Genomic DNA, 26,900 nt, shown 5'->3' with positions numbered 1-26,900 from the left:
TCTCCCTTCATATGTCACCTTTCTGGACAGATCTTTTTTTGATACTACTCATAGTACACACTATCCTCCTCCCACCATTTCATTTTTCTTCGTAGTGCTTGTCACCACCTGACATACTCTAACTTCCTTATTGCTGACTCCTCTGAATAGGCTGGTAAGCTTCAAGATGGAAGGTTTTGTTTGCTTTGCTCACCGCAGTACACCCAGAGCCCAGAACAGGATGAATCCCGAGGCTCCAATCCTCAGGCAAGCCATCCATTTATTTTACTTATTCAATAAAATTTTATTAACATCTACTATGCATCAACTACTATGTTCCTCCTAGATTCCAAGACGCAACACAGCAAGAGGGCTAAAGGCTAGACTCCATCCTAAGCGCGGAGGGACAACAGCCTAGGTGACAGTGACATGTCGCCCGCCCCCTTCTCAGAAAACCTGGGCTGATTCAGCTGCCAAGGCGTAGCATCTGTCAACCCCAGATGCTTAACCTTAGCCACGCCCACCAGCGTCCAAGGGGGCTGGGGTCCTAGCGCGCGGAGAGGTTCCGCAGCCTCTCTAGTCCAGGCCCCAGGGCGAGGGGGCTCCGCTTCCCAAGAAGGGTCGTGCTGAAGTCACAGGCTCCACAGCCGAGCTGACTCCGAAGGAAGCCAGGAACTTCCCTCACTCTGTACTTGAGAACAGGGGTGGGCGCCAGAGTTTCTGCGGTCAGAGCCGCAGGAAGTGGGACTCACCTTCTCTTTGCCCCAAGGAAACTTCCTCTGGCGCCGGAGACGCTGCGCACGCATCCTCTTCTCGGAGGCCGGGCTCCCGAGCAAGCGCAGCGACCTCCAAACTGCCCCCGGGCTGTCTACCTGGGAACTCCATTTCCCAAGTGCCTTCGCGGCAGATCAGCCGTCTAACCCGGCTGGGGAGAAACTCCCTCGTCGCTTACTTCCTCCACTTCATCCCACTGCGCATGTCCCACTGCGCATGAAGCCAATCAAGATAAACTACGGGGCATCTCCCCACCAATCTAAGGTTACCTCTAACTCCGCGCGTCTTCTTGGTAACGCCAACCGCTTCCTCCGCGTCTTTCCATGGCAACCTCGGGTTGTTTCCTTTATAAGTAGAAGTTTCCGGAAAGGCAGAAGAAGGTTAAGTCGATCCTTTAACAAGGTCTACAAAACTGTGGTTTCGCCTAGTCCAGATCGGAATCTACTCTATTTCCCAGGGTGCTCTACGGGGGCCTCCAAGGTCAAAGAGGCGTGTGGGGCGGGGAAGCCAAGCGCGGGCGCGCGCACAGCCCTCTGGGAAATAGAGTCCTGGCGCTTGGCGCGGAGGAGTCTGGGTAGAATAGCTGGGAAGTGTCGCTGGGTTCCGGAAGTTCCCGTGAAGAGGCGCGAGTGAGAGGAGTTAGGTTTATTTCTCCTACCGAGCTGGGGGAAGTCTGTTAGCCCGGCGGACTGCAATCTCGAGGTACGCAAGTGTCGTGTCCAGGGTCGCTGAGAACCCTGGAGACTCGTGGGCTCGGTTCTTCCCGAGGGGCGAGGCTATACTATTAGCGCAATTTAGGCAAAAATCTTGTCGTCTTGGGCGGTGGAGGTCTTGATGGAATCTTTTTTTTTTTTTTTCTTTTTTAAAGAGAGAGTGAGAGAGGAGAGAGAGAGAGAGAGAGAGAGAGAGAATTTTTAATATTTATTTTTTAGTTCTCGGCGGACACAACATCTTTGTTGGTATGTGGTGCTGAGGATCGAACCCGGGCCGCACGCATGCCAGGCGAGCGCGCTACCGCTTGAGCCACATCCCCAGCCCATCTTGATGGAATCTTGAACCCTTAAGTCAGATTCTTCCTAAAGTGAGACGAGTGATTCTATTTAGTTGAGGAGACCGGGCGAAAGAGAGGGACGAGGTTTCTAAAGGCGGCAGGTCTGGGCAGGATCTTGAGGAAGAAAGGGAGTTCTTGAGGATGTCCAAGAATTGAACGTTGACTGGAGCGCATTCTGTGCCCAGGCGCGGTGCAGTCACAGCAGCACTAAGACATAGCGCAGGTCCTCGCTGTCATCGGATGGCTTTGGCACCAGGATCATCTCGGGAATCAGGGTTTTTCGGATTTTAGAAAGACAGTATTTCACAACTAGGCAACATACTGGCGGAATCTGGGACAGTGATTGTGTCATCAAAGTTTTCTGCGTGGTGTCGGGGAAAGGTGTATACGGACTGACTGGAAAGAAGATTATATGTAGTCGGTGGCAATCCAGGTTAGGATTTCCTGTCAATTTATGGATGAATTTCAGATTTTCAGGGACTTTAGGTTTTGGAATTGTAGAGAAGGGACTGTGAATCTGTTGCAGTAGCCCCATTTGGAACATGTGGCAACTGAAGCTCAGGGAGAGTAAATGATCTAACCATAGACCCTCATTAAGAAGGTGGCAAGACTCCCAGACTCCTGGGTGGGTACCTTGGGCTTCATTCAGAGGCCCCACTCCCCATTTCTTCCCTTTCAGGTCTAAGAGTATATGAAATGGGAACAGAACTGTGATTTGGAAATTGTCTCAAACTTGGATGTTGGTGAGAGTGCGGTAGTTAAGGTAAGGGAGGGATCCTGCTGCTGTGAGGCCTGTGGGGTGCAGGGAGCACTTCCATCTAAAGGGGGAGCTTTAAATGGGCTCCAGTGAACTCGATTTGTGGGGATGCAGACCCAGTGATGCCAAATTCTAGGGTGTTTCAGAAGCTGAAAATCTCATTTTTAGGTGAAATTTACCAGTTTTCAAGTTTTGTTAAACTATGTTGTTTAAGGAATAATGACAATGAAAATGTCTGTGTGTTTGGTACAGATGCAATTTAATTTAATTTATTTATTTTTGGTGGTGCTGGGGATTGAACCCAGGACCTTGTATGGGAGGCAAACACTACCAACTGAGCTATATCCCCAGCCAGAGATGCAAATTTTTTTTCAACTATTTTCTACCTGAGGTTGATTGGATCGAAGGACACAGAACACACAGATATGGAGAGCTGACTGTCATTTCTGTTATTGTGGGTCGTGGTTTAAAAAAAAAGTTTCAGAAGCATTGCTGTTGTAGAATAGCAACAGCCTTGGAGGCCAGCTCACCTGGCTCAAATCTTAGATATGATAATCAAGAAATCCCAGAAGTATGGTCCCATTGATTCAGTTAGAGACATTTGTTATGTCAACAATTATTTTAAAAGCCCCTGCTATACAACAGGCACTGTGCTGGTGCTAAGACACAGCCGAGAGCAAAATCAAAGGTCCCAACAAAGTATAGACTCTCATTGCCAGATCTCACAAACACCTATAAAGTAAGTACTAAGCATGGTTATGAGGTTGTTTTACAAGTTCTGAAGTGCAATGGAAATGTGGGGCTGGAGTAATTTAATTAAGTGTAATTGTTGTTGATTCCTAAAGGGAGAATCACTTCAGAAGTCCCGCCGACTTCTGAACATTTGGGGGCTCATCCAGCATGGACAGGGAGTCAACTGTAGAAGGAAGGGAGAGTTTCTTACAGCTCCCTTCCTGCAGCTCTGCCAGCTGGGAACATGGAAGGGAAGGAGGAGGAGCTTGAAAGAGGTTACTGGGACATGGCGGCTATGGCTGAGGTAAGTTGAGGGTTCCTTTATCTTAATTGATTACCCTCAGAAGAAATCCAGCCTTCCTTTGTACCCTGCTTGCTGTTCCATGGTGGCTCCCCAGTTGTCTTTTTATGGTAACGTTTCATACCATTGCTGTCCTGCTATGGAATCCTTGTTGCATTGTTGCTTACAGGTTAAAATGCCCACTCCTGCATGACCTGGTTTCTGCCTACCTCTCCAGCATCTTCTGTCATTTTGCCAGATAACCAGTACTCCATTTCTGATCTGATGGTAAAATGTTACACTGTACTTTCCAATCTCTCTGCCTTTGCCTGGGCTATGCCCTCTGCTAGAATATCCTGCTGTTCTTGTTTGTGGTAACATGTTATGCAGCCCTCAAGACCCAGCTCATCTCCTCATCTTTCCCAAGGCAGAGTCAGCTTGTCCTTATTCTGGCCTCCCTTCCATCCTCTGATGACTCCTCTGTAGCGTAAATCCACCTGTCTCTGCCCATATTGTCAGCCCCACAAGAGTACATGCTTCTCGGGAGAGGAGATGATTGGGATTCATCTCTGGATTGCCAGGGCCTAGCACAGGCCAAGCACACAGCAGGCTTTTGAGGTGTTTGTTGCGTGAATGAATGCTAAAAACTTCTCTACCTGGTTAATACCTGCTTGTCTTTAATGGTCCAGTTTGAATGTCCTCTACTTCAGGAAGCTTGGCTTTATCCCATGGTAACTTTCCCCCTCCCTTCCAAGGTTTATTAGCCCTGATACCTCCCTTTGTCACAGCCCTGCCACCTCAGGCTTATCATCTAGCATCCCTGAGTCTGCATCAGACAGTGAATTCCTCAAGGCCCAGGTCCTTGTCCAGACACCTGACCATGTCCCCAGCATCACAGTGGGATCTGGCACACAGTAGAAATGTTTGTTGAATGCATGCTCTGACCTTTTAACTCTCCCTGTATAAAGCCCTCGGTGGCTCCCTTGAGCCCCAGGGTTCAAGTCCCTGCTTCTGTCATCTACACCTTCCAATGTTGTTCCAAGGATCCCTATCCAACACATTCTAGGAGTCTGTTTAAGTCAGCATTTTCACTGCCATGATCAAAAACCTAAGAAGAAAATTAGAGGAGGGAAAGTTTATTTTGGAATTCACAGTTTCAGAGATCTCAGTCCGTAGATGGCCAAATGCATTGCTCTGGGCCCCAAGGAGAGGCAGGACATCATGGCAGAAGAGTTTGGTGTAGGAATGTGAGTCAGAAGCAGAGGGAGAGTGCTCCCTTCACCACAGACAAAATGTATATCCTAAAGGCATGCCCTCAGTGACCCACCTCCTCTAGCCACACCCTACCTTCCTAAAACTATTAATCACTATCAGTGAATTGATGCACTAATTAGGTTTAGGCTCTCCTAAGACACTGTCTCACCTCTAAACTTTCTTGCATTGTCTCTCATGAGATTTTGAGGGATACATAATATTGAAACCATAAGAGTCTGAGGAACAAAAGCTCTTTAAGGCCCTCTGCCATCTGGCTCTTGCTGCAAAACCTTTTTGACTCATTGCTCTCAACAGTGGATAGATAGTAACAATTTGAACTACAAGTACAAGAAACTCCAATTCAAACTGGCTTAAACTTTCAGGAGACTGTTTATATGGATCACATAACCGAAAGTCCAAAGGTGGGGGTGACTCCATCTGCCTCAGTAATCAGGACTGTTTATTGTCCCTGTTTTCTCCACCCTGCTTAGTACTGGCTCCGTCCTTGGTGACTCCTTCCCTTCAGACTCAAGCAGCCGCCAGGACCGTGTGCTTCCTTGTGTTATTCATCAGGTGTTGGTTGTGTGTCTGCTTGCGGGAGCCTTGTTCTAGGTGATATGGTCCCCATCCTTGTGAAATGGTCCTCAACTGATATGGTCCCCATCCTTGTGAAGCTCACGCGAGTGGGAGTGTGGAGGACAGTGAAGTAGTTTGCGAGGGCTGCTGTTAACAAAGTACCACAAGTTGGGTGTTTTGAATAACAGACGTGTATTGTCTTAGAAGTTCTGGAAGTTGGGAGTGAGAGATGAAGGTTTTGGCAGGGGTGGTTCCTTCAAGGACTGTGAGGAGAGCGTTCCTGCCTGTGCCAGCTCTGGTGGTGTGCAGGCCACTTGGCCTTCCTTGGCTTGTAGAAGCATCACCCAGATCCTGCCTTCACCTTTGCATACCATTCTCCTTTACCTTTGTATAGTCTCCTCCCTCTATATGTCTGTCTCTGTGTCCTCGTTTTCTGTTTTTAGGATACTGGTTGTGTTGAATTAGGGCCCATTCTAATGACCGCAAATCAGTCACCTGTGTAAAGAACCTATTTTCAAATAAGGTTTTTTCCTGAGGTATGGGGGTCAGGGTTTCAACCTGTCTTTTTGGAGGGTCACAATTCAACCCATGACAGTAAATTCTGTAAGTAAATCATGTAGTATGCAGGTGGCGTTAAGAACTGTGGAAAAGATAATGTGAGGAAGGGAATAAGAAGTCCAGGTTAGGGGCTGGGGCTGGGGCTGGGGCTCAGCAGTAGAGCGCTTGCCTAGCATCTGCGAGGCCCTGGTTTCCATCCTCAGCACCACATAAAAGTAAATAAATAAAATAAGTGTATTGTGTCCAACTACAACTAAAAAAAAAAAAGAAGAAGAAGAAGAAGAAGAAGTCCAGGTTAGGTTTGCTGTTTTATGCAGAGGGTTTGGAGGCGGCCTCCTAGAAAAGAGACTTTTGAGTAGAGAACTGAGATCTTAGGCTTTGAGTGGGAGCAGGCAGTGGTCCAGGGAACAGCAAGGAAGTGGTGTGGCTGGGGCAGAGGGGGTGACAGGAGAATGGAGCAGGTGAGATCTGAGGGGTAGCTGGGGCCATGCCTGTACAATCTTGGAAACCATCTTATGGACTCTCTGGGTGAGCTGGGCTCTTGGAGTTTTTGGAACTGAGGAGGAGGAAGATCTACTGCAGATAAAAACAAGATCCTCTCTGGCTCTGCTCCCAGCTTCTGTTTAGAATCAGCCTTTGGATATCTGCCTTAGTGTCTTGTGACTGCAGTGACAAAACACATAAACTTGGTGGCTTAAGAACAATGTAAATTTATTCTCTTAACAGTTCTTGAAGTCAAAGCCCAAAATGACTCTTAAAGGACCAAAGATAAGTTATCATCAGGGCTGGTTCCTTCTGGAGGCTCCAGGGGAGAATGCCTTGTTTGCCTCTTTCAGCTTCTAGAGGCTTCTGCATTCACTGGCTCCTGGCTGTATCACTGCAGTCTCTGCTTTTTGTCATTGCATCACCTTCTCATTCCTGTGACTGCTTGTGTCCTTCTTATGAGGCCTCTTGTGATGACATTTAGAACTCTCTCATATGGTCCACTTCCCCATTTTAAGATCCTTAACTTCATCGTAGCTGCAAAGTCCCTTTTTGTCATAAAGGCAGCATTCTTGGGCTCCTGGAATTGGGGTATAGAGATCTTTGAGGCATGGAGGCATCATTCAGCCTCAGGATGTCAAAGGGGAGCTCAGACTCCAAGTGTCCCAAACCAGAGTCAGCATCTGCCTTGAGAACTGCTTCTCCCACATCTCAGTAAGCAGTGATTCTGACCTTTCAGTTGCTCAGAGTAAAAACTTAGAAACATTTCAGGCTTTTCTCTTTTTCACACTCTATGATTTTTCTGTCAGGAAATCTTGTCTGTACCATCATCAAAATATTTGGAATCTAACTCGGGCGTGGTGGTGGATAACCTGTAATCCCAGCAGCTCGGAAGACTGAGACAAGAGGATCATGAGTTTAAAGCCAGCCTCAGCAACTGTGAGGCACTAAGCAACTCAGTGAGACCCTGTCTCTAAATAAAATACAAAATAGGGCTGGGGATATGGCTCAGTGGTCCAGTACCCCTGAGTTCAATCCCTAGTACCCCCTGCCCAAAAAATTGGAATCTCATCACTTCTCACTGGGATTATCAGATTGGTCTTTGTTTTTATCTTTGTGCTTCTGCTCTTCTCACTTCTCTTCCACCCACAGGAGAATCCTGTTGAGTAAATGCTTCATTAAAATATTATTATTTTTTTTAATGAAGCACGGGTGATGAAATCCAGACACACTGAATGCATGACACAATGAAAACAGACCCCACATGGGTCTAGAAGGAGGACTTTGTCACCCAGAAGCCTGTATGGAGCCTGTCACAACCCTCTTACACCTCACATAAGTATCCTGACATTTTTAGATACCACTTCCTTATGCTGTTTGTGTTTTTAAAATAGTTTAATTACCTAAGTGCACATCCCCGTGGCCCCTCTTTTGGTTTTCTCTGAAGTCTTTGATCTGTAGGTCCCTCTTCCACCCTTCTTTTCTTTACAGTTTGTACTTTGAAGAACCCGGGAAGTTTGACCTGTGGACTTTGTTTCAGTTGCTTGCTGGCTCCATACTCCTGGTGCGATCTAGTGTGTCACAGTGGTGACTGGTTCAAGGGCTTCAGTTAGACTTGGGTGCATTCTTTGTGGCAGCACAGGGGCCCAGAGCCTTTGTGGTCCTGGCAGCCATTGGCACTGCCTGCCTTGTTGTCTGTTCACTCAGCAGGGTACTGTTCCAGTGCGGTGTCCCCATCATTTCCGAGATGGAACACTTTCGTAGTGAGGCATCACCCCTCTTCGGCCGGGCAACCCAGAGATTCTCTCCCTTTACCTGCCAGTTTTCAGTATAAGGAGTAGGGTCCCTGCTGTCATCCTTCCAAGATGACCAATTTATTTATACACTTGCACATGTGTGTTGGACATTATTCTCAGAGTTTTACAGAGCATTTTCACTGATGTCAGTGGACATACCCAGACTAAGTCCCACAAGGACAGGAACAGGCTGCCTCCCCTGCTGCCCTGTGCCTGGCAAGGAGCTGGCAGCAGGTGCCCTGATGTGACTGGATGCATGAGCGACAAACTCTACTTGCTGAACAGCTTCCTGCCGAGCACTTGGAGGCACCAGCTCCCTTCATCCTCACAGCACTCTCACTTTAGTGACGAGGAACGTGGACTTAAAGAGGTGGAATAATGAAGTATACAGGGCTCTTGAGTGTCATATCTCAAGGTTCCTGTGAGGCTGAGAACAAGATGATTACTGCCAAAGTCCTGGTAAACTGAGGGTTAGGGTGCCCTGAGTAGGTTGTTGGGCTCTTTCCTGGCCCCAGCACTTGAATGACTAAGTGTGTTTGCATTTTAGGAATTTGTCACCCTCAAGGATGTGGCCATGGATTTCACCTTGGAGGATTGGGAACAGCTGGGGCTAGACCAGGCGGACCTGTTCTGGGACACAGCTCTGGACAACTACCAGAACCTCTTTCTTCTGAGTGAGTGCTCTTCTGACTCTGGGGTCCCAGTCACTGTCCTGCTTGGGGATCACCTGTGCTATCACCCACCAGTTGGAGTCCCAGCTTCTGAGTGCCTAGGTATCAGCATGGCCCAACCCAGTCATTCTCAACTGGCTGCCTCTGCCTGCCAGCAGACATTGGCAATGTCTGTAGACATTTTTAATCCTCGCGTTTGGAGCAGGAGTACTATAGTGGGTGAGCCCAGGGATGGGGGGTGCTATAGCGGGTGGAGCCCACAGATGCTGCCACACCTCCCACAATGCACAGGACAGCACCTCCAGCCGAGGGTTATCCAACCTTCAAATGTTAGTGGAGTGAGGCTGAGAAGCCCTGTCTGGCCTCCTGCCTGCCTCTGCAGCTTCATCCCTATGAATTTCCTACTTGTAACCATGGAGTCATTCCTTGACCTTCGGGTCACTGTGATTGCCGTCCCCTCTGCCCACAGTTCTCAGGGCTTCCCTTTATTACACTGAGCTGTGACCTATGAGAAGGCCCTGCCTCACTCTCCTCAACTCCTTCATGGCTCCTTAGTGTTCTAACTACTTAATCTGTCATCTGAAATGGGAACTTCGTAGGGGCAGGATTTTTAACCTGCTTTGTTCATTGGTGTCCCCAGTACCTACCATAGGACTCCAGTGAACCATTTCTGAGTGAATAAGCAGTGGAGTAGCAGAAACTGCTGTGTCATGAACCAAGTCCTCTGCTGGTCAAGCTCTCACTCAATCTTTTGGTCACCCCATGAGGAGGTTGGGTTGCCCTCTTTCACTGATCATTCTGAAACTCAGGTTCACAGAAGGGAAGTTGCCTTCCCAGCCAGGTTAGGGTCCCCAGGAGCACCCCCAGGTTTGACGATTTGCAAGGAGGACTCCCAGGACTCAGCCTATGGTCAGAATCATGGCTGTGATTTACTACAGTGGAAAGGTACAGAGCACAGTCAGCAAGGGGAAAAGGCAAGTGGGGTGAGGTTCAGGGTAGCCAGGCTCAAGCTTCCAGAATCTTCTTAGTGGTCACATGGGATTCACTTAATTCCCCAGCAACAAGATGTGACAATACATGTGATATGTTGTTTACCAGGGAAGCTCATCGGAGATTCAGGGCCCAGAGTTTTTATTGGGGGTTGGCCATATGCCCCATTTGCCTGGCACAAACCCAAACTCCAGACTCACAAGAAAAGCAGGTGTTTCTTTTAAACCATATTGTTTGCTCAAATTGTTTAGGCCTAGCGAGCCTGTCTTATCAGCTCTGGGGATGTGGGGAGCCCTCTTTAAAGCCAGGTGTGCCAGCAGGCTTTTCCCAGGGGTCTAGTTGGACCAGCTGTGTCCACCCACTTCTGCACAGCAGCCTCACAGACCCAGCCCCAGTGCATGTCTGGCATTTCCCAGGCCCCAGCATCCCAGTTCCCCATCACTGTCACCTCAGCTACTTATTTCCCCTTTTTAGGTCCTCAATTTTTTCTAAGAATAATTTATTCTAAAAGATTAAAAAATAAATAAAAGACTACATGTTATGGAAACTTATTTGATAGAATTTTGTCACACCAGGGCAGATCTTCTCCAAACTATAGCCAGTATGTGCTACGGAAGCAAGGTAGGGGAGACCCTGCTGTGTGCAGGATAAAGTTGGGAGAGCTGAAAGATTCCTATTGGACATACGGTTGACTTTCCACATTGTGATTGACTGCAGTGTCATTCTGTCTTTGCAGATCCCCCAAGACCCAGCCTGATCTCCTATCCAGATGGTGGGGAAGAGCTAGAGGCCCTGGTAGAAGGAAGCCCAGAAGCAGCTGGCCCTGGTAAGTGGAGGGGAGGGCCCTTGGTGTACCTCAACTGCCTGAGGTGGCCAACCCCCAGTGTGTCTGCCCAGACATCTTGACATCTGGCCTGTGGGTTTCATTTATCCCTTGGTGTCTGTCCCTTCATTTTAGAGGGGATGGGGATGCTTAAGCAATACTCAATCTGACATGCCTGCTCTGTATCCTCCTCCTTCGGCCTTTTGCACAGGCTGTCCTGGTGCCTCTCCTGTCCTCTTTTCTTCCTTCCAGATTCAGCAAGGGGAGGCTGTTGACTCCCTGTGTCAGTCTCTGCCCCCTTCTTGCCTTGTGCCTATGAGGCGTAGACCCCCAGTCTGTCTACCTCTTTTCCCTCCCTTTACATAGACCCAACCTTTCTCCCTTGCCCTGGGCTTAGCAGAGTAACTCAGAGTAACTCATTTGGGAGTAACTCAGGCCCAGGACTGAATGCTGCCAAGAAGATCCACTCTGCTGTCTCCCGGGCCAGGGTTCCTTTGATTGAGCAGGTCAGTGAGGATTCCTGTGGTGCTTCCCCGGGTGGAAACATCCCTGGGAGGAGAGAACAGAAGCAGGTGCCTCACCTGGGTGTGGGTGGCTTCACTCAGTGTTACTGTATCAGTGTGAGGAGGTGGGCCCTAAACCAGAGATCACAGGATTCCGGGGCTCTACCTGCCCATCAGTCTGCATCCCTGTGCTTGGCTCACTGCCTATGAGTCCTCTGCAGCCTGCTGCTCAGCACCAGTGTCACATGAGGGAGACCAATCCAGGTACGTGCTCCCCTGACCTCTCATTTTTGTTTCTATTACTTTAACATAGAGGATATTTTCAAGTAGAGACAACTAAATATATAGGTAGGCGTGTGTGTGTGTGTGTGTGTGTGTGTGTATACATGTACATCTCCAATAGTCACAACTGTGCTGCATTGTTATCACTCAGGTCTTCTTCCTGCTATAACTGCAGATTCTGCTAGATTCATCCTGTGTTCCCAGCTCTCTACATCATGCTCAGCATGTAAGAGGGGCCTGGTACACGGCTGTTGATGTGTTCCAGGCATAGGCAGCAGCATGCACAGAGGCATGGTGAGGAGAACAAGCCAGATAGCTGTTGGAGCAGAAGCACAGAAGATGTGACAATGCAGAGCAAGAGGTGGCTCTGGAAAGATTTTGTTTCAGTTTCACTTAACAGGCTGAGAGATGGGCAGTCTCTGAGATGTTCAGTGGATAGAGAGCCACGAAATCCGCAAAGGAACAGACTTGAAAGAATATGATGGTTCAGGATGGGCTGGGTGGGGTAGGGGGACTGGAGGTGTGGAGAAAGCAGTGAATTTCATGTTTTGTGGGGTCCCAGGGGTGCACAGCTTGGTAGTTGAGGGTGGGCCAGATAAGAGCAGATCTGCTTGTTCAACTTTGGAAAGGGGGCTGTCAGGGGTGGTTGAGAGTGCACCTGAGGTACCTTGCTTTTTGTCCTTGAGAATTTTCTGTGACTGCTTGTATGTCATCCACTCACAAGTCACAGTAGAGGGTGCTGAAAGCTCAGCTGTTTCAGAGAGAACACAAGGTGGGGCACTCTCAGCAGAAAGCAGTGTGGGGTTTTGGGGATACCGCAGAGTAGGGTGGTACTCAAGCTAGGACACAGAACAGTTTGCCTGTGAAGGGCACTTGGGCACAAGAGTCCTGTTATGGCACAGATAAGAAAGTTTGGTAAATTCAGGGACATGCAGGAGTTCTTTGGGGCCAGTACAGAGAATGCTGGATTCATGCACTTGCATTTCTCTTCAGAGGCTCTGGAAGTGTTTATTGGGGGAGTGATGTAGCCAGAGCTGGTTGTCACACAGCCCCTGATGGCTGGGTGGAAGTTGATGATTGACACAGGAGAGGGAGGGAGTTGACATTCCCAAGGAGGTCTGGCAGAAAGTGGTGAGTGGGAGTGGGGATGCGGACTCCCAGGATTCAGATGTGGAGGACTGGGTAGGTGATTGGGTCATTCTCCAGGAGTAAGGACCAGGATAGAAAGAGCAAGATTTTAGTGATTATGTAGGACAAAGTGGAGGGGAGGAAAGGGGTGAGCCCAGGAGACTTTGGGGAACATGGTCATTGATGTAGCTATGAGGGTTATGGCTGGGATTCTCCCTCTCAGTTGAACTCCTGAAGTTTCCAGATTCCCTTCTTGAGAATGGACTCTTGTTTCTTGATGCCAGTTTCAGACGGGACACCACTTCGGGCCCCTTTCCTTTAACCCCCTTGATGGACAGGCTGGACTCAAGACGTATCACCCCTACTGCCTCTTGTCCACATTCTCAGCCCACAGCTCTGGTCTTTCCCACTGGAGACATTTGTATTCTCTCTTTCAGATATGACTGAGACCAAGGCCTCTCCTCTGCATCAGGATTTCTTAGAAGAAGGGCTCTCCCAGGAGATTTTGGAGGCATTTTCCAAGGATGGCCTCTGGAACTCCAGTTTTGAAACCTGTATAGGTGAGAGCTGGTTAGATAGTTTGCTGGGAGATCCAGAAAGTCTTCTGAGGACTGATGTTGCTATCAACGAGGAAAGTCCCACAGAATGCAATCATGAATTCAAGTGTGGCCTCAGTCCTTGTTCCCTCCTTTCCACCGGAGAAGACTCTGTGATGCATGACATTCCTGAAAAGAGCCTCACACCAGCTAAGTCAAAAGAATGTAGGAGTGACTTTGGCTACTACTCAGACCAGAGCCAGCAGGATTCTGTACAGGGAGAGGAGACCCTGTATAAATGTAGTGAATGTGGGGAAAGCTTCAGCCGGAGTTACCACCTTATCCAGCACTGGATCATTCACACAAAGGAGAAGCCCCCTGTGCGTCCAGAGTATGAGAGAAGTTTCATCCAGAGTTCCTACCTATTTGTTCGTCCTGTGACTCATACAGGATACAAGTCCTATGTGTGTAAGGAATGTGGGGAAACATTTAGTCAGAACATGCACCTCCAGTGGCATCAGAAAATTCACACTGGAGAAAAACTCTGTAACAATCAAGATCATGACTGTCCGTCCAATCGTGCACGACCCATTAAATATCAGAAAACCACCGTAAGTGCTAAGTCCTACAAATGTAATGAATGTGGCAAGGCTTTCAGCCGGGCCCTTCATCTTGCCAGGCACCAGAAGACCCACATTCAGAAACACTACGAATGTGCCATGTGCCAAGCAGCCTTCAACTTGAAGAAGCATTTCATCCAACATCAAAAGACCCATGCTACAAAAACTACCTCTGAGTGTCAGGAGTGTGGGAAGACCTTCAGGCGGAGTTCGTCACTCATTGAACACCAGGCCATCCACACTGGGGAGAAGCCTTATAAGTGCAATGAATGTGGGAAAGCCTTCAGCCATACATCCTCACTGAAGATCCACCAGAGGGTTCACAGTGGAGAGAAGCCTTACAAATGCAGTGACTGTGGGAAAACCTTCTGCCGGAACACTCACCTTAATGAACACCAGCGAATTCATACAGGCTACAAACCCCACAAATGTCAGGAATGTGTCAAAAGTTTCAGCCGACCCTCACACCTGATTAGACATCAGTCCAGTCATACCACAGAGAAGCTCTTTGGCTGTGCTAAATGCAAGGAGACCTTCAGCCACAAAGAACACTTGGTGCAGCATCAGATAATCCACACCATCGAAGCCCCCTACCAATGTCAGGAGTGTGGAGAACGCTTCATTTGCCATTCAACCCTGAATTGCCACCTGAGTATTCACACCAGAGAAAAACAAGGATTTGATACAAGCAAGAAAATTTTGGATCTGAACTCAGAACAGAGAGAGTATCAAAGGCTCAATGAGAAACGCTTTAAGTGTAACAAATGCGAGAAAACCTTTAACCGTAGCAAATACCTAACTCAGCATGAGAAGATTCACACCAAGGTGAAGTCTTTTGAGTGCCATCAGTGTGGGAAAGCCTTTGGCCACAGTACACAACTCAGTCGCCATCAGAGAATCCACTCTGGGGTGAGGCCATGTGAATGTGGTGAGCACAGGAAAGCCAACCATAACCTCTCCCTCACCGAACAACAGTCTTCCCAAAGTGAGCACTCCTTTAAGTGTAACGAATGTGGCAAGACCTTCAGCCAAAGAGCTCACCTCTCAGAACATCAGTTAATTCACTCTGGAGAGAAGCCCTTTAAATGTAAGGAGTGTGACAAAGTCTTCACCCAGAGTAACTACCTTATTCAGCATCACAGGACTCATGCTGCAAAGAAGCACTTTCAGTGTAGTGAGTGTGGGAAGACATTCCATCAGAGTTCATGCCTTTCTAAGCATCAGAGAATTCACACGGGGGAGAAGCCCTATGAATGCAGCGACTGTGGGAAAGCCTTTGGCCTGAGTGCTCAACTCATCCGACACCGGAGAGTTCACACCGGAGAAAAGCCTTATGTTTGTCAGGAATGTGGGAAATCCTTCAGCCAGAGCTCATGCCTTTCCATTCACCGGAGAGTTCACACTGGGGAGAGACCATACATGTGTAGCAAATGTGGGAAAACCTTTGCCCAGAGAGCAAATCTTAAACAGCATGAAAGGATTCACACTGGGGAGAAGCCTTACGCCTGTGGAATATGTGGCAAAGCCTTTGGCCTCAGTGCCCACCTAGCTCAGCATCAGAGAATTCATACCCAGGAGAAACCTTATCACTGTCAACACTGTCAAAAGACATTTCGGTGCTATTCCAGTCTCAACCGACATCAGAGGCTTCACACTCAAAAGTAACAAGCAGCAATACTGTCTGCCGCCACTGGGTGGCAGCAGAGTCCTGCACATCTGAACATGTTTATCTGCATACAAGATTTGAAACCAACATATTGAGAGCTTCACCCCTCACAATAAATAAATCTCTTTATCAATAAAGATTGATTAGAAAGTTTATACATATGGGTTTCATCCAAACAACGAGACACAAAAGTTGAGAAGCTATGTAACATTGGGATTCAGAAGTAGATCTGGAGCCAGTCTGCTTGAGTTGTGTTCACCTCTGCCATCTACTACCCCAAGTGACCTTGGGAAAGTTAAAATCTCTCAGGGCCTTGGTGTCCTCTTCCCTAAAATGGGCATAATAATCACCTACCTCAGGGCAGTTGTGAGGGTTAAATAAAGTCAAGTACTTAGAACTGCTGACTGATCTGTGAGTACATGTCAGATAAAACACAAATATGCTCTTTTATATTAAAAGAAGTTTTTGTTCATCTCCCTCTTCTTTTTAAATGCTTGTCCTCTGTCCTAGCCTTTTCTTACTGAATCCACAAAAATCCAAGAGGAGTATGTAAATTTTCACCTTGAATGGTTAGAACTCTACTTGTACTCTCCCAAACCTCTCACTCCAAGAAGAATCTTCTCCCTGGCCATATTTGCAAACCATCTCTTTCCATAGTCTTCCTCCATTTAAACCATTACTTAAGCCAGTTGTAGTGGTGCATTCTTGTAATCCCTGCTATTTGGGAGGCTGATGCAATAGGATCAGAAGTTTAAGGCCAACCTGGGCAAATTAGTGAGACCCTGTCTCAAAAAATAAAAAGGACTGTGAATACAGATGTAAAGCACCCCTGAGTTCAATCCTCAGTACCAATAAATGAATATGATGTGAGACCCAAATTTTTCATGGGAGTTAATGGTACTGCCAATGGCTGAATTCACAAATGGGTTCTTCTGATAGCAGGGGCAGTGTGGAAAGCTGCCTTGGGTGTTAACACAAAATAATCCACATGGAAGAGGTGCTTGGAGCTGAAATTTGTTATAGAGCTGTTAATTGATGACCATTTTTCTAAGCTAGCCACTCACTAGGCACTTAGCGAGGCCAAAGGGCAGGGAGTGCAGATATGATTGCCCTGACCCTGAAGCTTCTGGAATCCAAAAGGGAAATGAATGACTCCACAGAGGATCACTGTCAATTGACAAGTGACATCTTAAAAATGCTACTTGCCTTATTAGAGGAGGTTCTGGGACCACCAGGGATTATTGTTGAACCTGGTGAAGGGATCCTTCCTGCTGGAGCTGCCCATTCATCTTGGCCAAGCTAACTGTCACCTCATGGAACGTGACCAGCTTAAATACCTCATCAGCTCCTGACTTGTCCCATGCTCACTAAGTGACCCAGTCACATTTGCTGAAGCACAACAGAATCTTACAAAGATGTGGGACGCTGACGATATTGCGTATATCTGGGGTGCTGGGGATAGACTGGATGTGTGTCCTGTGCAGTGGACCTTGAGTCCTGATGGTTGGTTTTGTAGTTAAAATGGGTGCTTCCTGGCTGCTAGTTGGGCCCACACCACAGGGGAGAGCTTTCTGTTTTTCAAATGGCATGTGTTTAATTACCTGAGTTTTTGTGGGTCCCTGTAGAAATACCCTTCGTGTGTGCATGTTGGTTGGTTCTCTGATTAAAGTTTTGAGTTTAAAAGTATTTCCTTCTTTGGGCTGGGGTTGTGGCTCAATGGTAGAGCACTTGCCTAGCACATGTGAGGCCATGGGTTCAATCTTCAACACCACATAAAAAATAAATGAATAAAATAAAGCTATGAAAAAAGGTACCTCATTTAAAAAAGAAAAAAAAAGTATTTTTTTCTCTGTTCCTGATGCCACATTGCCTAGCTACCTGCTGGGCCTGCAGAGTCCCTGGCTACCAGGTGCTCATGTGCCAGTGGGGAAGGGCTTGTGAAAGTGAAAGGTTCCAGCTGGAGAGACAGACAATAAAGTGAAGTCAGCAGTCCTCCAGTAGATGAGAGCAGGGAATGGGTTCTGGGGTGTATGGAAGCCCAAGTGTATTGGGCTGCTGTAACAAATGGCCATTGACTTGGTAGCTTATAAACAACAGAGGTGTAGCATTCATATTCTGGGAAGTCTAAGATCAAGGTTCTGGCAGGTTCAGTGTCTGATGAGGGCCCATTTCCTGGTTCCTGGACAGCACCATCCCACTGTGGAAGGGCCAAGGAAGCTCCTTGGGTTCTGTGATAGGCACACTAATCCCATATATGAGGCCCGGAGGCCTCATGCAAACAATCACATTGGGGATTAGGTTTTAGAACATGAATTGGGCGGAGGGGACCAGCTGTGTGAAATGAGTGCTGAAGAAGGGCTTCTGAGGTGACTAGCAGAGATGCAAAAGCAAGGAGGAAGCCCTGTGAATGTCAGAGAGTCCAGGCAGAGGGAGCAGCCCGGGAGAACGTGGAAGGATGGGAGGGCTTGGCGCATTCAGGGGAGCAAGGAAGCCCGTGTGGGCTGGAGCAGGAGGAGCTGTGGTGTGCAGGTCAGGTCTAGACTGCGTGCCTCAGGCACTGAAGGGCTTGACGGGCCCTAGCAGAGATGTGGGCTACTGCTGGAGGGCTGAGGGCAGAGATGGGATTGACAGGCCTGTGTTGAGATGACAGAGTGGGGCAAAGGTGGAAGAAGGGATCAGTGAGGAGGCAAAGGAGCGTAGTGGGAGGGGTAAGAGGTAGTATTGGAAGGAATGGGGGGTGAGGTGCTTTCTATATTTGGGCTGCCGAGTTGATAAGAGAGAAACCTGGAACTGCTTGTGGGCACTTTGCCACCATGAAGAAAGACCCTACGGGAAAATGAACCAAGGGAGCTCCCTGGGGTCTGTGGCACTAATCCCCTACATGAGGCCCTGAGGCCTCATCCAAACAATCACATTGGGGATTAGGTTTTAGAACATGAATTGGGCCAGGAGGACCAGCTATGTGAAATGAGTGCTGAAGTAGAACTGAAAGCACAGAACAGATTACCAGCAGACCATATAAGCACCTGGATTCATCTGTACCTAAAGGTGAAACTTTTTAATCATCTTAGCCAGTGAATTTCCTATTTTCCCTGAGCACCATAATACTCTTGGCTGATAGCAAATCTCTACTTCATACCATAAACCATTTAAAAATCTGGTTGGATAAAGTTTTAATTCTAAAAAAATCATTATAAAAAACTCAGGAGAACTCCCCCCACCCCACCCCCATAACCTTAGGGACGAGAAAGGCTGATTTCTTAGCATGATAGTTGGTTCAAGAACTAAAAAGGAAAACAGATTTGAATGCCTGAAAGTTTAAAATTTCTGTATAGCAAAATACACCATAAAATTGAAAGAGAAATAACAGAAAACGTTAGTCACATATTAAAGGGTAAGTATACACATATATAAAGACTTGCTGTTATGTAAAGAGTGAAAATGGGCAAAATATATAAATAGGCAATTCACAGAATGCAAAATATAAATGCATAAAAGATGATTAATCTTTAGGACATTTTTACCTGTAAGTTTTAAAATGTTTTTTTTTTAAAGCAACTAATACCAAGTGTTTGTGAGGAAAGTGGAGGAGCAGAGGAATAGGTACTCACATACTTCAAGGAATCATGTAAAATGGTTGGTTCATCCTTTTGTGGAGGACTTGAGCAGTAACTTGGAAAAAAAACAACAACACTTTTCCCCAAAAAAAGTACCAGTACTGGGGATTGAACCCAGGGTCTTACACATGCCAGGCAAGTGCTCTGCCTGAGTCATGTCCCCAGCCTCCTTCCCCCGCCTTGCAGTGTCTTGCTACACTGCTGAGGCTTCCCTTCAACTTGTGGTCCTCCTGCCTCAGCCTCCTGAGTTGCTGGGATTATAGGTGTGCACCACTATGACCAGCAATAACTGAAAAATTTAAATGTCATTTTATGACCTCACATGTTTGGAACTCTTCTTATGCTACACATGTAAAATATAAATGTCTAATGATGCAAAAGAAAATGGAAACCTAAATGTACATTTATGGGGGTTGGTTGCATAAATCAAAGAAGTATGGCATGAAATATGCAATTGTTGAAAGATACATAAGTGGGCTGGGGATGTGGCTCAAGCGGTAGCGCGCTCGCCTGGCATGCGTGTGGCCCAGGTTCTATCCTCAGCACCACATACCAACAAAGATGTTGTGTCTGCCGAGAACTAGAAATAAATATTGAAAATTCTCTCTCTCTCTCTCTCTCTCTCTCTCTCTCTCTCTCTCTCTCCTCTCTCACTCTCTCTTTAAAAAAAAAGAAAGATACATAAGTACATGTTCATCTCTTTGTTTAATGTGTTTAAGGTGTACAGACTTTGTGCTCTCATGGGAAATCATCTACATTATGTCAAGTAAGGTAACTTCTAAGATCAATATGTGCATGTGATTATGTGACATAAAAATACCACACATCTGAGTAATTATATAATGTTTCATAAAAACAAAAAGGGAGATTCATATTTATAGAAAAAGTCTCAGGTCTTTGGAATGAAGATTTACTGGGCACAATACATTTTTTTTCAGTTTTTGTAGCATCTGAATTATGCACAGTGAATATTTCAATCATGAAAGAAGCCCCAAAATATTAGAAGAAATACCAGGCAAAGGCTTTAAACCATAATATTAGTTACCACAGGTTAGAATTAGGGTTAGACACAGCACCATACACTGCTGGCAGAGTGCCAAGTGACACAGGACTTCTGCAAAGCCACTGGCGATGTATGTGGAGACTATGACCTCACTGCCCGGATTTCACCTGGCAAGTGATCAGGTGCTCATCCCTGCTGCAGAAAAGATGTTCCATGCCACATTTATAAAAGTCAAGAAAAAAAAAAAAAAGAGCTGGGCCCAGTGGCACACCTCTGTAATCCCAGCGGCTCAGCTGAGGCAGGATTGTGAGTTCAAAACCAGCCTCAGGCACAAAGCAACTCAGTGAGACCCTGTCACTAATACAAAATATATATATATATAGGGCTGGGGAATGGGGCTTAGTTGTTGAGTGCTCCTGAGTTTAATCCCTGGTATCAAAAAGGAAAGAAAAGAAAATTAGAAAGCTAGAACATCCAAGAAGGACTTGATACTATGTCGGTGGAGTAAGTGGCAACTGCAGAAAACTGCAAAGCATTAGATGTTAAGGATTACTTAATGACACATTGATTGACATTTGTTGCCATAGAAATGCAGTTGTGGTCCTCACATCCAGCTTGTGTGAACTGCATTGACTCCAACTGCCCCTTTGGAAAGCAGTTTGGTAACACATTTGAGGAATCAAAATGCTTGGAGCCTTGGTGCCCATCATTGCCACCCTGGGAATCTGCCTACAAGAAATTATCCCCCAAAGAAGCTGGAGGAGGTGAGCTTGGAACCGCTCATTGCAACATTATTCACAATTGGAAAAGCTGGTGAACCTGTGTCGGTCAGGAACTTAGGAGAAAGAGCTAATTGGGAATGGATCTGTGAACTGTTCTCAGTGACCAACCATTAGCATTAAAGATGAGTGTGATGCATAGGCGACAGGAAACTGCTCATGGTATGATGAGGGCAGATTGACTCTCTAGGACTCCAATGAAATAAAATTACATTTGTTTAAAAGATTTGGAAGAAAGTATGAAAAAATATGGCTTCTGAGGGCAGCTGAATTGTGAAATTCAAAATTTCTGACAGTTTAAACATATGAATATAGAATACAGACCAAAAATAACCCACAAAGAAACACCCAAGAATGACTACTAAATCTCTCCGAGCTGTGGTTTTACAGGGAATTGATATTTTATTTCATACTTCTCCATACTTCACAAATTATCCTTTATAATGAAAGTGTATTATTTCCTACCAAAATTGTTCCTATTATAAAAGTATAAGCATTATTTTTAATATAAAATAATTATGTTTAAAATATGAAAAAAGTCTCCTTTAGACCTGAATAAACATGATGTTTAGTGGGATAACAGCTTTTTAAAGCATAAATCCCAGAAATATAATAGGCACAAATAATAGGACACTAAAAGTAGCTGTGTGTGAAAGATGTTCACTATTTAAACCAACTTTACACTGTTAAATTTGTTGTTTAAAGTTTAAAAAAAAAATCGCCTAGCATTTGTTTAGCTACATATATTTGAGACTTTTACTCTCAAGGGTCAATTTTCATAACTTTCTTCTCTTTTTCTTGACTTTTTGGGATCCAATTTAAGGGAAGAAAAATCAATTTAAAAAGCTCAGAGAGACCTGTTCCTGGGAGACCCCCCAAACAATGAGAAGCTCTCTTGGCTAGTGATAACACGTGACATCCTCCTTCTAAGAATGATGTCAATATATGGGGTTAGTGTTCCTCTCTGGAACTGGCCTTGAAGATGAGCATTTGTTGCCAGTGTGATTCTGATGTCGTAGAAGGTTTAAGATCTGGGTGTAGGCCTTCCCACAGTCCTCACATTTGAAGCGCTTCTCCCCGCTGTGGGTCCTGAGTCAGGTGGCTGCTCTGATGGAAGGCCTTCCTCATTCCTTACAGGCACAGGGCTTCTTGCCAGTGTGGATTCTCTCATGTTGGATGAGGGATGTGTTGTGACTGAAGCTTTTCCTACACTCCTTACACTTATGAGGCTTCCTGCCCGTGTGGGTCTTCTGGTGCTGGGTGACATGGGTGCTGTGGCTTAAAGCTCTCCCACACAGTCCGCACTTGTAGCACTTCTCCCTGGTGTGGGTCCTCTGGTATTCAGTGAGGTGAGGGATCTGGGCGTATTCCTTCCCATACACTTTACACTCATAGGGCTTCTCCCCAGTGGGGGTCCTTTGGGGCTGTGTCAGGTGGCTGCTCTGACTGAAGGCCTTCCCGCATTCCTTACAGGTATAGGGCTTCTGGCCTGTGAGGATTCTCTGATGTTGGATAAGGGATGAGCTGTAACTGAAGCTTTTCCCATACTCCTTACATTTCTGAGGCTTCTTCCTGGTGTGGGTCCTCTGGTGGTGGGTGAGAGAAGAGTTCTGGTTGAAGATCTTCCCAAACTTGTTACATCTGTAGGGCTTCTCCCCGGTATGGACGGCTTGTGCTGGGCCAGGGCGGAGGAGGGGCAGAAGGCCTTGCTACACTCACTGCATCTGTAGGGCTTCTCCCTTGTGTGGGTTTTCTGGTGGTGGGCAAGGTAGGAGACCTGTGAGTAGAACTTCCTGCACTGGTCACATCTGTGGGGCTTCTCTCCAGTGTGGACTCGCTAATGGAAAGCAAAGTTTGAAGGATAAATGAAGACTTTTCCACATTCCTGGCAGTTGAATGGCTTCTCCATGAAGGTTCTCTGGTGTCTCAAGCTCTTTCCTGGCCCTCTGCCATTCCGGGTTCTCTCTCCACCAGGTGCTATGTGCTTCCTAAGGAGGGCCACTGCCTGCCTCCCTACCCAGAGGCATCTCCCTTGGGAGTGGCAAGTAAATACATCAAATGCCTCTGCTGCTTTCCTAGGTTCTCTGGTGGATGGCGACTGCCGGGTTTCTGTTCTCGAGACTAAAAGGCTCAGGGGTCACTCTAGTTAAACTGGGCTGACTGGGCTGCACGAAATAACCACACAAGAGACACAAATACCTTTATCTTTGGGGTTGCTGTGACGGCTCCTCTGACCTTAAGGGTCCACAAAAAGAGAGAGCGAGAGCAAGTGCTGACCCCTTTTATTGAGAAGAAGCTATTCAAATGAGGCAAGGGGTCAGGTTTCAGGGGCTGAGTCTATCTTCATGATGTCCACTGTCAGCAGGTTGACTGACACCTGGGTAGGCCACACCCAAGGGCACAGTAAGAGAAGGGGACACACACAAGGCACTTCCACGGAAGATTCTATCCTAAACAGGGCAAGGGGTTAGATTACAAAGGAACAGGTGAGCCTAGCTTCACCCATGGGGCTGTAGCAAGACACACCCATTTCTGTGACTGAGCGCCTCAGCACCCAGCTGGGGAGTGTAACACAGTCACCCGTAAGGTTGGCCTCCCACAGGCGACACCATGGAGCCTCAGTCTCCCCAGTTTGGCATCTCTAAGCCAGTCCTTACAGCACCCCCAACTGGGGAAGCTGACTCCTCAGGATGCTCTTTGTGGAGGCATCACAGAGCTCATCTCCAAGTCTGAAAGAAATGGAGAATATGAATACCATTTGTCTCAGGTCAGAGGAAGCTGATTCTTCAGAACTGGTGGTGCAACTCTAAAAAGAAGGATGGCCTCAATATATTCTAAAAACAAAGAGAACCACATTGTCACAAGCCGCCCATGGGTTGCATGTGGGTCACCATGCATGGAAGCCTAGTGGATAGAAACATCTTGTGTCTGGGAATGACCAGTGGACATTTTCTCTGGTCAGCTGCCCAGGGACAATGTGAATCTCTATCCTGCTTTGCTGTGGCCTACACAGCACCTGAGATGAGTGTGACCTGCCAAGATGTCAGTCAATCTGCTGACTGCAGAAATCACGAAGCAAGACTCTGTCCTTGAAACCTTATCCCTGCCTTTGATGTTTCCCCTTAAATAAACCACGGGAGCCACCTTTTCTTTGTCTCGTTCCAGCTCCCATATGGATTAGATTTATCAGGGGCTTCGCTATTTGTAAATGTATTTCTGGCTATTTGTGTTTTGTTATTCACTGATTATTTGAGACTTTAAGTTTTAGGGTGGCTTACATCCTCCTGGACAGAGAGAAGAACCCCTCAATGAGATGCTGGCCATCACCCCAGTACCACATTGCAAAACAGTTCATGTGCACATGGGTTGATTAGCTACGATATAATAAACATTTACAAATCAATAAGAAAAGTGACAGAAATAATCTAATAAACTTATGAAGAATAAATATGAATAGACATTCTCAGAAAAAAATAAATGCCTGAAAAATTCATGTAAAGATTGGAACAGGGGTAAAGCCAGTGGTGGAGCACACACCTCACCGGCACAAGGCCTGGGTTCCATCCCAGCACCACACACACACACACACACACACACACACACATAAATATGCTCACCATCAATAAGGGGAGAGAAACCTAATTGCTAAAATGGTCTTCTATCCTTTCTAGATGGGAAATTGTTAAAAATAATCCCACGTTGGCAAGCAAGTCTGGTGTGGACATTCTCACCTGTGTTTGTGGGAGTAGGCAAGGAAAGAGCTAACACAGAAGGTCTATTGTGTTTAGTTTTTGCTCATCTCTGCAGCTGTGGCAATGACCTCTGGCCACTCTCTGAGAACTAAACTCCTGAGATGTTTACACAGTTACTAGTTAATGATGCTTTTCTATGGGCTCAAAACCATGGACATTCTGGAGTCCATATAAATGGGTGGGGTAGAGATCCAGCAGGAATAATCAAAATTACTAAGGCCTACACCCAACCGGCTGACAAGCAATACACAACATGGCCCAACCATACTAAACCCATGCCTAGACCCCCTTGGCGCACATTTCCCAACACAACCTTGCAACTCCTCACTAATTCCCATCCATCCTATACTTCTGACTGTGTCTCTGCGGCCTTCTTACCCCCAGCTCATTGATAGCAAACCCTATCCCTCTCCATGGACCTCCCATCTACGTCTCTCTTCACCACTTCCTCATGTAATTTCTTGGGACCACTGTATTCCAATGTCCTCTACTTTGCTGCACCCTCTCCCACCCTATGTCTCTATTCCACCATGCTACTAACAGTGTCCTGTGTAACACAGCTGACAAAGTCACTCGGCCACTCGGGAGTCAACCTGGCATCTTCTTCCTCTGCGGAAGCTTCATTCTTTGCTGCCTGACACCCCCTATTCCCACCTCTGCCTCCCTGTCCTCTTCACACCAGATATAACCATATACTCTGAGGGGGAGGTTGAACTGGCCCCTTTCCTCCACCTCCTGGACTCCACTTCAAGTCCCAGAAGCCAAAGAGCAACCCTGCCCCAGTCCTCATTGGATCAGACATATTGGCAGCAGTTGGCACGGGGACAGCAGGAATAGGAAGAGCCACCCATCTTTACTATAAACTCTCCCAAGAACTGAATGAAGACTTTGAGCAGGTGGCAGACTCCCTAGAGTCTCTTCTAATTCAAGTCACCTCCTTACCCAATAATGTAGGTATCCAAAATAGGAGAGCCACTGACTAACAGCAGGGAAGGGAGGCACTTGTGTTATTTTAGGAGGGAAATGCTGTTATTTCGCCAACAAATCCATAACAGTCCAAGGAAAAACAGCCGAGCTCTGGGAGAGCACCAAGAAACACCGCCCAGAGGACCACAGTCATCGCCCTGGAACCTTTTGGGCCAGTCACTCCCCTGGCTGTTCCCCTCTCGGGCCTCTCCTTACATTCATGACAGTGCTCTTAATAGGACCTTGTCTGGTAAACTGCCTGAAAAGTTTTTTGAGAAACAGAGTAAAGGCACTCACTAACCAGAACGTAAACCAGCTCTTTCTGAGCCAATATAGCCCCTCCCTGCAGTTCCAGCCTACACCCTTCTTCGCCCTTCTTCAGCTGGAAGGAACCCAGGCCCTTATCATTAGAAGACAGACGACCGGAATGCTGGGTCCTTAGGCCAAAGTAACTTCTGAAAATCGGCATCTGTCCACCCAGGCATGACCTTCCCCTTAGGCCCACCCCAAGGCGTCTGACTACCGAAACCACAGCAAAGGCGCCAAGTGACAATCACAGGGGCAGACAGGTATTTTTAAGCTGTTTCCAGCAGGCAGAAGGGCAGAAGGGCAGCCTGGCAGATGGTCTCTGTCAATAAACCTTTGCTTGAACCCAGAGCTGCGTCTCCCTGGATACTTGAGCCACCTACCCTAACACCACTTAATGGCTCTGTGACGTGGGAGGCACGGGAGAGCCTCCTGGAGTCTGCTCCTTCACAGCAAAGTGAGGAAAGGGGCGGACCCGTTTCTAGGAACTGGCCCCAGTCCCCTTCAGGCACAAGCGCCCAACTCCCGCGTGGTCTGGGCTGGGAGGGCGCTGAGGCGCTGGGGCTGGCTCGCGTGAAACAGGAGGGGACGACGCGCCACGCACAGCCGATTGGGTCCTCGGGCTGACCACCTGCCCGCCTACCTAGCACGGCCCACGTTCACCTGCCCTGGTCTGCCCTGCAAGGTGCCGACTCACCTGGGCTCAGCCGCTGTCCGGATACTTGGACGTAGGCCTCGCGACTGGACTACATTTCCCAGAAACCTTTGCGACCCGCGCTCTTTGACCCTGAAACCTCTCTTTGCCACCTCCCTCAGTCTTTCCCCTTCTTATGATGAACACTGTGACACTGGAAGTTACAAGTTGAGATGGAAGTAGCCTACGACCCTGAACTGTCACTTTAAGGAAAGCTACATTCACTCAGAAGCACCAATTATAGGTGAACTCAGCCTAATTCCGTTTTAAGATTAGGAGCCATATCATCACAAAGTCATGAAAAAGTTAATTTCTGTTTTACTA

The 26,900-nt window shown here is 47.1% G+C and overlaps 2 protein-coding genes and 1 long non-coding RNA gene across 10 annotated transcripts in view; 1 reads left to right on the top strand and 2 right to left on the bottom strand.

Moving 5' to 3' along the window:
- VRK3 (VRK serine/threonine kinase 3) overlaps window positions 1-911 on the bottom strand; it is a 35,878-nt gene extending 34,967 nt beyond the window's left edge. The window contains exon 1 of one of the 3 annotated variants that reach the window (XM_081275771.1): window positions 732-911. The gene's annotated coding sequence lies outside the window, so the exon portion shown is untranslated. The remainder of the gene's footprint in view (window positions 1-731) is intronic. The other 2 variants (XM_081275773.1, XM_081275772.1) reach the window with 2 other exon arrangements.
- A 117-nt stretch (window positions 912-1,028) lies between these two features.
- Window positions 1,029-15,612, top strand: ZNF473 (zinc finger protein 473). Of its 5 annotated transcripts, XM_081275746.1 has the most exons (7): window positions 1,029-1,455; window positions 2,484-2,567; window positions 3,207-3,300; window positions 3,407-3,597; window positions 8,788-8,914; window positions 10,638-10,727; window positions 13,075-15,612. In XM_081275746.1, exons 4-7 carry the CDS (start codon window positions 3,538-3,540, stop codon window positions 15,456-15,458), a joined length of 2,661 nt encoding a protein of 886 aa, XP_081131872.1. In that variant the 5' UTR covers window positions 1,029-1,455; window positions 2,484-2,567; window positions 3,207-3,300; window positions 3,407-3,537; the 3' UTR covers window positions 15,459-15,612. The 5 variants fall into 5 exon arrangements, with proteins under 5 accessions (XP_081131872.1, XP_081131874.1, XP_081131871.1 ...); XM_081275748.1 differs by lacking the exon at window positions 3,207-3,300 and having other exon boundaries at window positions 3,521-3,597; XM_081275745.1 differs by lacking the exon at window positions 3,207-3,300.
- Window positions 15,613-21,570: 5,958 nt separating this feature from the next.
- LOC308638415 lies at window positions 21,571-26,622 on the bottom strand. Of its 2 annotated transcripts, none has more exons than XR_014019829.1 (3): window positions 26,580-26,622; window positions 23,058-23,587; window positions 21,571-22,695 (listed from the first exon to the last, which is right to left on the bottom strand). It is a non-coding gene; the product is annotated as an uncharacterized lncRNA (long non-coding RNA). The 2 variants fall into 2 exon arrangements; XR_014019830.1 differs by having other exon boundaries at window positions 26,526-26,598.
- Window positions 26,623-26,900: the final 278 nt, after the last annotated feature.

This window comes from Spermophilus citellus, assembly GCF_964194105.1.
Source record: "Spermophilus citellus genome assembly, chromosome: 18".
Classification (NCBI taxonomy): Eukaryota; Metazoa; Chordata; class Mammalia; order Rodentia; family Sciuridae; genus Spermophilus; species Spermophilus citellus.
This window is presented reverse-complemented; position numbering and strand designations above follow the sequence as displayed.

What these genes read in the sequence shown, in the direction of transcription:
- ZNF473 (XM_081275747.1), top strand. Translation starts at nt 3,538, where the DNA reads ATGGAAGGGAAGGAGGAGGAGCTTGAAAGAGGTTACTGGGACATGGCG. An exon ending in CCAGAACCTCTTTCTTCTGA is followed by an intron (nt 8,915 to 10,637) that starts GTGAGTGCTCTT and finishes CTGTCTTTGCAG; the next exon opens with ATCCCCCAAGACCCAGCCTG. An exon ending in CCCAGAAGCAGCTGGCCCTG is followed by an intron (nt 10,728 to 13,074) that starts GTAAGTGGAGGG and finishes TCTCTCTTTCAG; the next exon opens with ATATGACTGAGACCAAGGCC.